We start from the raw sequence: 12,500 nt of genomic DNA on the forward strand, positions 1-12,500 counted from the left end.
TATATATATATATATATATATATATATATATATATATATATATATATATATATTATTATTTATTTATATATTTATAAAAATTACAATATTTATATCCCTCATTATTATAATAATGAGGGATATAAATATTGTAGACCATTTATTTACAAATTAGCCCACATTCAGCTTATTTCCTATATTTTATTATAGTATATAATAAGATATAGAAAATATATATATTATATATATATATATATATTTATATATTTCCTATATATAAATATATGTATATATATATATATATATATATATTTATATATAAATGTATGTATATATATTATATTATTTTATTATTATACTGAGGGATATAGATAAAAAAATGCAATCTGTGCAAAATGCCGGTTGTGCAAAAAGTAGCTGATTAAGCTGATGCTGATTAATCACTACATCACTAATGTTAGCATATATAACTAACATAACTAGGAAACCACAGTTTGTGATTTGTATGCTGATTTGAATAAACTAACATAATTTTTATATATACAACAGCATACTAAGCGCAACAAAGCTTATATATTTATATATATATATATATATATATACAAAAATTATATTTATATACAAAAATTATATTTATATAATTTTTATAGGGTCTGTTGAATGCATGGAGTTGAGCAATGCCAAGGATGCAAATGCTTTGTACAGTGCAAATCCTGATCCAAAATGCCAAAGTAACTTCATATATACTTAGTGATATATATATATATATATATATATATATATATATATATATATATATATATATATATATATATATATATATATATATAGATATAATTTTTATAGGGGCTGTTGAATACAAGAAACTGAACAACGCCATAGATACAAATAATAGTGACAGTGCACATCCTGATCCAAAATGCCAGAGTAACTTTTTATTTAATTAGTAATAGTATAAAATGGTATACTCTTGCCACTTGAAGTCTATATTGTCTTGAGCTTTATACGCTTCATTAATTCCACCATCAATAACAATTATTTCACCCTCAATAAAAATTGTATACTATTTTTTAGATGGTGCACAAAGTGAATTACAAAGACCAGTGCACAGAAAATATCGGATGTTTAGCCAATCCAATTTATTTGGTGATTCTACAGATTCAGATTAATTTATTTAAGAAATATATTTAGTTTTGATTTATATTTGTGTTTTATATATATTTTAGTTTTTTGTTTGCATTGATGTCGGCAACCAAGCTTGTAACATCGGCTACACTCTTATGATTAAAACAATCTTGGCTGAACGTCGGTTATATGTCTATTAACAGACATTTAAGTGACATTCATCCAATTTGGTTTAGTTTTTTATTTTAATGATGCATTGTAATAAAAAAAGGAATGTATTAGTTTTAATTAAAATACTAATTTTGATTTATCAACATTTTTTAATGCATAGGAAAGTTAATAATTTTGCTTGGTAAGATTCATTATGTTTCATTCATGTTTAACAATATCAGTTTATATTATTTAATAATTTGTTTATTATTAATTTATATATATTTTTTCAGTTTAGTTTTCTCTGACATAAATGCCATTATGAAAGATTTGAAGCAATGTTTTACAACCAGATGCCTTTCCTGATGTTAACATAAAGCAGGTTGTACTGGATTACATGTTACCAGTAGCGGGATAACCTGACTTGACTTAAGGATAACCTGACCTGACTTTACAGTAATAATTTATATTATGATAATAATGTTATGTTATAATATTTTTGCATGACTCTTTTTTTTTTTAAATTATTATAATGAAGGTGTTTCTATGTCTATGTTATTATATATTTTAGTCCTATTTTTCAATATTTTATATTATACTTTTATTGATATATAATTTTTAGGGCTGTTGATTTTGGTGATGCATATCTTGATTCTAAAAGCCTGGGTAAATTTATTATTATGTGTGTGTGTGCGTGTGTTTATATATATATATATATATATATATATATATATATATATATATATATATATATATATATATATATATATACATATATATATATATTCGTTGCATTCAACAGCCCTAAAAAATTATATAACTTTATATTAAAAATTGTATTATGTATATATATATATATATATATATATATATATATATATATATATATATATATATATATATATATATATATATATATATACATATATATATATTCGTTGCATTCAACAGCCCTAAAAAAATTATATAATTTTATATTAAAAATTGTATTATGTATATATATATATGTATGTATATATATATATATATATATATATATATATATATATATATATATATATATATATACATAATATAATTTTTAATATAAAATTATATAATTTTTTTAGGGCTGTTGAATGCAACGAATTAAACAATTCTAAAGATAAAAATGATTTCGACGGTGCACATTCTGATTTAAAAAGTTTATACACTTCCAGTCTGGTCAGCCAGTCAATTTTCAGTCTATAAATTTGTATACACCACATCAAGTAAGACAATGTATTTACATACTGCTTATAACATCAATTTCACCTTAAATAAAGTTATTAGTTTTCTTATTGCAATTATTCATTCATATCAGTTATATTGCTCTAATTCATATGTGAAAATTTAGTTTTATACTTTTTTTTAGATGCTGTACACAGTGAATTGTCAGTTAAAAAAAACGATGGAATTTCACCCGATCCAAATTATTTGATGTTTCAACTGATTCAGAAAAGTTTATTTAAAAGAAATATATAACTTTATTTTATATTTGTGTTTTATATATACTTTAGTTGCTCAATCCTTTTTTTACGATTTAAATTTGTGTGTTAAGATTTGCATCGGCTAGCCGATGCAAATCTTAACACACAAAGTTAAATTTGTAAGTTATTTTAATCAGCGGGCCTATCTCGGCTGCCGATATTGGACCGCCATCGTTTTTGTCCATACGGAATCGCGTCGGGCCGAGATCGGCCAGCCGATGCATCGCGCTAGTTTGAGCGGCTTGCCGACGTTGGACCGACCTCGATCCGTACGGACAAAAACTCCGTCGGGCCGATATCGGCAGCCGAGCTCGGTCCGACATCGGCTTTAACACAGGGTACACATACATACACATATATATATATATATATATATATATATATATATATATATATATATATATATATATATATATATATATATATATATATATATATGTATATACACTCAAGCCTTTTTTTATGCGGTCATTTTTTATGCGATACTTTTTTTGTGCGCTTTGGTTTTATGCGAATTTTTTGTGCTATTTTATATATTTTAACTTTTGAATGCGCAATAATTAAAATCTCAACGATTATAATGTGTAATATATTTTAACTTTTGAATGCGCAATAATTAAAACTTCAACGATTAAAATGTGTTACATATTACAGCATATTATACATATTATATCATTACAGCAGCAGCATGCTTTACAGTGGTCATCACAAATTTAAACCTTTCCCCGGTTTTTCTCCTCGACCTAATTTTACCACTGTCATTCCTAATGCAGATTCTGGTCTTGTCTGTGAATAACACGTTTCTCTAAAGTCTGCATTCTTCCCCATGAACTTCTTTGCAAAAGCCAGTCGTAGCTTCCGGTGTCTCTCAGCCAGCAGGCGGTTTTCTGGTGGCTATAAACGACACCAATCCTATGCTGATTAAATTCTAACGGATAGTTGAGGTGGCTGCATTCATTTCCCTGCTCCGAAGTTTCTGTTGTAAGCATTTGCTTGACTTTGTGGGAGATCTTCATATCGTAAGCTCAAACACTTGCAAATCTCTTTTTGATAAGATACGTTTTCTCACACTGTTTCTCCTGGAGCAATTCAATGAGCCATCTTTTTTGTATTTCTAAAACAGAAATCAAAGCGGAATCATAATTGAACCCTTGCATTCTGCTAGCATTTTTTTTTTAACATTATATTTTGCCGTTTAATAAATATAACAGTTTCCATAAATTTACAACTAAGTTAATGGCCGGAGCAAGAATAAGGCATTGATTTGTCTTATCGCCGAGCACCGTGTTACAATTTATAATTTTTACAAAGTTGTTTCAATAATATAAAGTATAAAAAATAAACTGAATGAATGTTTACATAAAATATAAAAGTATAAAGTAAGATATCGTTTAATACATAATGTCATAAATATATTGGGTAAAAGTAAAAGTGAATACATAAAACTTTATATAAGTTTAAGAAACTTTATATAAAAATATATAAAAGATAAAGTAAGATATCGTTTAATACATAATATCATAAGTAGATTGGGTAAAAGTAAAAGTGAACATATAATAAAATTTTAACCTTTTTTAATGATTACAAGGATAATTATCTTGTTTTCGAGTTTCTAAATTATACATCTGATCTATTCTTAAAAGAAAGACTTATAATAATATAAATCAAATTCTGTGTTTAATAAAAACTGTTTTGTAGAAATGTAGAAATTTTTTTTCTTCCGAAAATAATGTTGGGGAATCTTTTCCACAAAAGTGGTCCGCGATTCTGAATTGAATAAGAATTTTGTTTACAATAAAATTTTGGTATAACAAAGTTGTTTGCGTAAAATCTTGTAGTATATTTATGGTGTATTTCTTTAAAATGAGTTTTAAATATTTTAAGGGACAGTCCATTTTATACATGAACTGTAGAACAAGATGGATATTATGTTTGAATTTTGTTAAAATATTCAGGGCATTTATACGTAAAAGAGGTTGACAAGGAAATGCTCTACCAGCTCCAAATATGATTATAATAGCATGTTTTTGCTTGCTATAAAGTTTTTTTAGCTTTAGTACTTGCCCACATAATGGTGCCGTAAGTTAGGTAACTATGTATAAAGGAAAATTATAAACTTTTTAAGGACTTAAAAGTTAAAAGTGGCTTAACTCTACCATGATCATGCCAATGTTTTTTGAGATTTTTTTTTCTATAGAATTTATATGAACTTTCCCAGATAGACTTTCATCAAAGTTCATACCTAATAAATTTACAGATATTTGCCTTTTGATGTTAGTTTTATCCATCAAAAAATTGGGAAGAATAAGTGGTACTTCTTTCGTTTTGTTCGGTTTGTGAAAAAGAGAAAATTAAGTTTTTTGAACATTTAAAGACAATTTGTTGTATATAAATCATTCATTTACATTACTGTAAAAAGTGTTTTAATATTTTTGTGTGAGTAAAAAAAATTCGAGTCATCTGGAAATAAAATAAAATTTAACTGGTTTGATGTTAGATACAATTCATTTATGTAAAAAAAGCAAAGGCCCAAGTAAAGAACTCTGTGGGACTCCGCAATTTACAGTTTAAATTGATTCACCGTCAATTAAAAGTTTTTTTTGGCAGAGCGTTATTTTTATATTTGTTTTGTTTAATTATTTTTTTAATAGCATTCCAAGTTTTTTAAATATTTCCATTTGCATTTTCTAGCAATTTCGAATAATATAATATTTTATAGTATTTTTTGATTTTTTTAAATATATTTTTATAATTTTTATATTTTGCTTTGTTTGAATATGTTTTTTTTTAAAGAAACTTTTCTTAAAGTTTTTGTTTTTTTCTTGACGATTTTAGTAAGCCTTTTGTTATCCAAGGCAAAAGACGTGATTTTGAATTTATATAAAGCTTTTTTACAGGAAACGTTTTATTGTATTGTTTACAAAATTGCGCTAGAAAAAGTTCATAAGCATTGTTAGCATCACGTGATTGGAGAACAATCTCCCAATAAACGAAGTTAATTAGAAGGTTGCGAAATTGTTGTATAGAGTTTTTATAGATCTGTCGCTTGTAAACAATGTGCTTTGTGGAAGTATTATCAGGGGCTATGCTTTTTGTTATAAGAAATGTGGAAAAACGGTCTGTCAAATCAGTCCTTATTATACCTGAACTAAAGCAGCTATTAGAAAAATTATTAGTAATTATGTTATCTAGTAGGGTAGAGGAAAGTTTTGTGATTCTTGTTGGCTTATTTATTGTTGAAATGAGGTTATTTTGTAAAAGAGTATTTGCATAATATTTAACACTGTTATTTGACGCATGATTTAAAAGATTAATATTCAGGTCACCGACTAAGTAAACATCCTTTTATTCTTTATTAACTTTTGTTGGAAAAGTACGTAAAGAACTTTAAATTTTTTTAAATTATTCGCTTGTTTTCTATAAATAATATTAACAATTATGTTTTTAGAATTTTGGTTAATTATTTCAAGGCACAATGACTCGCAATCTTTTTCATTCACACTGAGGTCATTACGTGGTATAAAATAATTGAGTTATGAATAAAAATGCACACAACTAAACCGGTACGGAAGTTTTGTGGTTGATAAATTGACGCGTAATTTATCAATTCAAATTGAAAATTATGCTCGTCATATTTACACCAGGTCTCAGTATGACTGATTATTTTAAAATCGTGATTTATTTCATGCATTAGAAGTTTAAAATCTTCAAAATTTTTGTTTAGGCTTCGAATATTAATGTATAAGATTAAAAATGTGTTTTTATTTCGTTGAAGATATAAATTTGATTCAGAGATTGAATAGTATTTGCTTTCTAATGATTTTAGGTTTAAATAGTTAATGACATCATTACCACAAAGTGTGACATTTTATCACAAAGTTTAATTAATAAATTATCATCCATTTTAAAATATAAAATTAAGATTAGGGAAAAATTTGTTAAAAAATAAAAGATAAATGAATACTTATATAGATTCAATGGAAACAGCATCTCGTTTCTTCGCAGTTCAATTACGAATGACTAGTTTGTCATATAATATGACCATGATTCCTTTTCTTTTTTCATTCGTTCTCTTAAACCCTTTCTAATTTCTGTAGCCTCAGCACAAAAATCTTCAATTATAAAGATGTTTTTTCTTTTGAGTTGACAATTTTTTAAGTATTTCAGTTTTGTCTTTATAATTTGATAACTTTAGGACTATCGGTCTGTGTTTATTAACATCTCTCAGTCCATATCGATGTGCTCTTTCGATTGTTATATTTTTAATGTCAAGGCATTCCTCAAATAATTTATTCACCTTACATTCAGATTGTTCCATGATTCATTTTTGCTTTCTTTTATCACCTCAATTTCCGTCAATTCACGTTGTTCCCAAAATTAAGCCTTGTTCTAAGAAGAGAGTTTCGTAAAGTCGGTGTAAAAACAGTCTTCCGTTTTGGTAATCCCTTGATAAATATACTCTGCCAAAACAAGTCTAAACTGCCTCCGAACAGTCATCCAGGAGTGTACCAACTTAATTGCATATGTGATGCATGTTATATTGGTGAAACAAGAAAAAAGATTTCCACACGAATTTAAGAACATAAAAATAATGTTACAAAAGCCAACTTGGATACATCTGGAATAGTAGAACATTCACAATATTGCAATGGTAAAACAAACTGGGAGAACCCTAAAACGCTTTCTGTTATTTCAAACAACTACACAAGAAAAATTCAATGGCGAGGCCATTGAAATACAACGTGTACAATGTTCAAAACCTAAAGAAAACGTTTTAAATCGTGACAATGGCAATTTGGTGATGACTCACCATTGGAAACCATTTTTTGTAAAATTAAAAAATGTTGAATATCTGACGTTGCAATGACATCATTTGGTTACGTTTATTATAATTTTTAAACGGTTTTTTTTAACGGTTTTATTAGTTTTTATAATGGCTCTCACTATATGAGCCGAAATATTACTCAAAAAAGAAATAAATAGTATGATACCGTATATGATGTTTTAATGCTTATAATATATATATATATATATATATATATATATATATATATATATATATATATATATATATATATATATATATATATATATTGTAGTATAAATTAATAAAAAGTAGAAGAAATAATCTTTATTGCCCCCTTAGATAAAACCATCGCCGTGATTCTATTTTTTTTTAAATTTAGATATTTGTTTTTGGTTTTGACAACTTTATAGCTGAAATTAGATTTTAGTTTCAAAATTTGAACATTTTCAGTTTTGAAAATTTGGGTTTCTGGCTAAAAACTAGCTTAGAAGGTTCTACTACCAAATTGAGCAAAAGAAATTGTAAATAAATTAATGAAAGTACAGAGTTTAAAATTACTTACCTTCCAATGCAAGATACAGACATTCCCAAACCATTAACTGTACCCAAAAGATCTTGTTCAACACTATTCCCCAAAAGTATGTTAATGCAAATAAAACATGCATTGTTTACAACATTAATAAGAACCTGAACAATCAGTAGAAGGACCCATCGCAATTTACTAAACTACAAAAAGAGTTTTGAAGGAACTGAAGCTTCAAATTTTTTTTGAGGAATTGAATTTTTGAAAACTTAAAGAAATTAGGATAAAAGCTCAAAAACAAGTTAAAATTTAAAAGCACAAAATTTAGTTTTAATGAAATTTTTGAAATTTTAAATATAAAAATATAATGAAAACTCTCAAATTTATTAAAATCTTATAAATTCAAAATGTTAAGAACTAAAACGAGTAAAATAAAATAGTAGAAAATAAGTTCAATATTAAATAAATAGAGTATTAATATAATGATATCTATTATGTTCAATGCATTGAAAATACATGGTCACATTGTTTTAGAACTTCAATGTGTTTATTTAAATAAAGGGTTTGCATTACCGGTTAACTGGTAAATCAGATAAAAGTGTATTATTTTGCTGTCGATAACTGAGCTGATTATTACGGGTAAACTTGGTTAAAAAATAGAACAAATCTGAAAAACTAGGATATATTAATAAGAAACCATACTAAAAAAAATGCAAACACTTTACTAATATTTTTTTATAGCTGTAACAAAAAATATAAAGTAAAAAAATATTTTTATTGTATTTTTAGATTATTATAATTCTATTGGGAGATGATCATTGATTGTTATAGTTCCCCATCGACATTACTAATAATCATCGCAAACATTATTCCGCCAGGTGTTGTACTTATAATCCAATATATCAGGTAACCAAAAAAGTTCGTGCGGTTTTTCCGTATATAATAAAAACACACAAAACGACAAAAGTAAGTACATTTATTCATCAAAATAGTCACCATTAGCATCTAAAACCTTTTCCCAACGTAAAACAAGCTTATTTATTCCACTTCTAAAAAATTCTCGGTCCTTTGAGTCTATAAAAGCTTTTAACTCCATTTCAACCGCGTCCTGGTCTCGGAACTACTGTCCTTTTAAATGATTTCCCAGGGAAAGGAAAAAATGGAAATCAGTAGGGGAGAGGTCTGGCGAGTATGGTGGATGAGGCAAACTCTCCCAACCAAGGCTTTGGAGCTTGTCCTGAGTCACGCGAGCGGTGTGCGGTCTCGCGTTGTCGTGGAGAAGCAGAACTCCTCTCCTGTGCACCAGTGCAGGCTGCTTTACAAGCAACAGGTCGTAAACTCGTTGTAGCTGTGCTGAGTAGACCAGTCCAGTAATGGTTTGGCCTGTTGGGAGCAGCTCGTAATGCACCACACCACCTGTAGTCCACCAAATGCAGAGCAAAACCTTCCGCTCGTGGAGATTGGGCTTGGGTGTCTTTGGGATGGGGTCATTGGGGGACAACCAATGGTAGCAACGCTTGGTATTGTTGTACACAATCCATTTTTCGTCGCATGTCAATAAACGATCAAGAAAAGGCTCAACATTGTGGCGTGATAAGAGTGATTTGCAGATCGTAAGCCGTTGCTTCTTGTTGTTGATCGACAATTTGTGCGGAACCCACCGACTCAGCTTCCACGCTTTCCCAATCGCATGCAGATGCAGGCGGATGGTTTCAACACTCACAGCAAACCTCACTGCAAGTTCTTCAGTTCATCCTCATCAACCAACAATGGGCGTCCAGAACGCGGCAGGTCTTTGATGGACTCATCTCCCGAAGAGAATCGCTGAAACCACTTCTGTGCTGTGCGTTCACTTACTGTACCTTCTCCAAATGCTGTGCAGATGTTTTTGGCCGCTTGTGTTGCATTCCTTCCAAGTTTGAACTTGTAAAGTAAGCAAGATCGAATAATCGTTGGTTGGGTTGCCATCCTTTCTTTACACAAAACCTTTCCTGAAAGCTCGTAACAAGCCTACACTATATATGCAGCAACTGCGCGTGACACACGCGTTCTATTACGCAACAAAGCTACTTGCCTTGTGCGATGTGGGTGTTGTAAAAAATGCTAAAAACAATTCAATTACCAAAAACCGCACGAACTTTTTTGGTTACCTAATATGTAAAAAGGATTCAAAAAAATTGTAAATGAATATGCAGCAATAATTTTTTTAAACATATTTTGAAAGCAACCATTATTAGAGTTAAAAGCTATTAGAGTAAGATAATGATTAACAGACGACTTAAAAATTTGCAAATTGTATAAATCAAGAAAAAAAGAAGAAGAAAGCAAGTATTATAGAATTGATGTTTAAGAAAAAAATTAGACAAATAAAATTTTTTATAGCATTAATGAACATTCGCAGTAAAAAGATAAAACTTAATTAAATAAAGAGTAATCGAAAATTAATTTTAGTAGATAGCATAAGAGACGCTATGTCTTTAGAACAACGCCCGATATAGTATTTGTAGAAAAGAAAAAAACAAAACAAAACAACGATGTGACAATGGTTGAAGTTTGGCTGTAAGAGCAGGTCCAACTATGTTTACAATACTTTTTGCACCTTTTATAAAAGTAAAAGGTCATCACTTGAAAATCCGCTTTAGATATGGGAACATTATTTGTCTTGGAAAATATATATCATCCGTACAAGGACGGATTTGAGATTTATAGAGATGAAGAATAGAATCTTGAGTGGGAAAGTAAAGAGCACGATAAAAAGACGCAACCTTAGCAGATAGAAATTTTGCAATTGATTTGATATTTGTTTTCCAAGAAAGATTGGAAGTTAGAGTTAATTCTGAAGACGAAGGGCATATGACTCATCGAGTACATTCTCTTTTTAAATACAAGAAAATCTTGAATGTTGCAATAACAATAATCTAAAAAAAATTTAGTTTTATTTGAGCTAAAATTTACCAGCCACTAAAAGCTCAACGCATTAGCTGAAGTGAGACTCTTTTCAAAATCAAATGTCCCCTGCAAGCAATTATATAGTGTTGGCTTCACGACAAAATTAACTGGTAATATCATCAGCGAAGAATGCTACTTTAGATGTTAAAACTTCTGGAATATTGTTGATATAAATTAAAAAAAGTATTGGCCGAAAGATGAAACATCAAGGAGTCTCTGAAGTTACAGAATTTGAAAAAGAGTGATGCCCATAGAGAAAAAATTCTATACTACAAAAGGTAAGAACGGATTCAAAAATTTTAAAGATGTTATCTAATTCACCGTACAAAGAGATTTTATGGAGAAGGCTAGCAAGCCAAATTTTATCAAAGGCTCTAGAAATGTAAAGAGAAATAGCTTCAACCTCATTACATCTATTTAATTTACGATTAAATCTATTATTTATTACCTTTAACAAATAAGCAGTAGAAAGAAAAGATCTATATAAAAGACCAAAACGTAAATTATAAGATTCAAGGTGAGAATTTAGATGTTTGTTAATTAAAGACTCAAAAACCTTGCCATTGATAGTAAGGAAGTTAATAGGACAGAAGTTACGCGGACCAAATTGTTCTCGAGAACCTTTCAAAATAGGAATAACAGATGTCCATTTCCAGCATGCTTGAAAACAAGAATCTGATAAGTACAAGTTTGTTTTGAAAACTTATTTGACAGCTCTGGAGAAAACGTCTGCAAGATTCTTAAAGATATGTTGTCCGGACCACAAACTGTAAAAGAGTTTAAGCCGGAAATCACTCTAAATATATAGAAGATAGAGTGATACTAACGTCAACCAATTGATTAACCTGTTGATTCCTATATCAGGTAGAATGTAATTGGTGGAATCAAGAGATTAAATGTTGAAAAGTTTTCAACAAACAATTCAGCTTTGTCTTTTGGGTAAGGTAAGGGTCATCACAAAGGAAATTAGGGAAAGAGTCCCTGTCAGCTTTAAGGTAGTTGCAAAAGGTACAATGAGAAAGGGATTCTGACAATGAGAATAATGAGATAATGGGTTTAGAGAGATCAAATCCTGATCAGAAGCACCTTAGATTGAGTTTGGAGAAACTGGTAACTGACAAGGATCAGAAACTGGACATAATTCGTGTAGAAAAAGTAGATGATTCATGTTGTGTGAAAAGCGAGTTGAAAAGTTGACTATTTGTGTTAGAGATTGAGAAGAACAAAAGTTGTGGACTTTAACACCTGCCTAGTCACCCACACTAGAACCAATCTATTTAGTATAATGAACATTAAAGTCGCAAACAACAACGTTATTGGCTAAAAAGATAAAGAGAAAGGACTTGGTTAATTTCATCAGAAATACCATAAAAAAAAGAAGTCCTAATATTAGCAATATAAAACAAAATAAGTTGATAGCGTGAAATGGTGCTAAACAATAGCACATAAAAAAATAGTC

At 28.8% G+C, this 12,500-nt stretch overlaps 1 protein-coding gene and 2 long non-coding RNA genes across 3 annotated transcripts in view; 2 read left to right on the top strand and 1 right to left on the bottom strand.

Moving 5' to 3' along the window:
* Positions 1–12,500, bottom strand: part of LOC136089512 (uncharacterized) — a 78,349-nt gene that overhangs the window by 1,851 nt on the left and 63,998 nt on the right. Inside the window, exon 7 of the mRNA XM_065815558.1 lies at positions 8,132–8,290. Coding sequence (XP_065671630.1) covers positions 8,132–8,290 — 159 coding nt within the window. The remainder of the gene's footprint in view (positions 1–8,131; positions 8,291–12,500) is intronic.
* LOC136090224 (uncharacterized) lies at positions 600–1,301 on the top strand. The gene is made up of 3 exons (XR_010643267.1): positions 600–710; positions 826–906; positions 1,054–1,301. It is a non-coding gene; the product is annotated as an uncharacterized LOC136090224 (long non-coding RNA).
* On the top strand, positions 2,398–2,767 carry LOC136090301 (uncharacterized). Its single transcript, XR_010643324.1, has 2 exons — positions 2,398–2,504; positions 2,648–2,767. It is a non-coding gene; the product is annotated as an uncharacterized LOC136090301 (long non-coding RNA).

This window comes from Hydra vulgaris, chromosome 13, assembly GCF_038396675.1.
Source record: "Hydra vulgaris chromosome 13, alternate assembly HydraT2T_AEP".
In the NCBI taxonomy this organism is placed as follows: Eukaryota; Metazoa; Cnidaria; class Hydrozoa; order Anthoathecata; family Hydridae; genus Hydra; species Hydra vulgaris.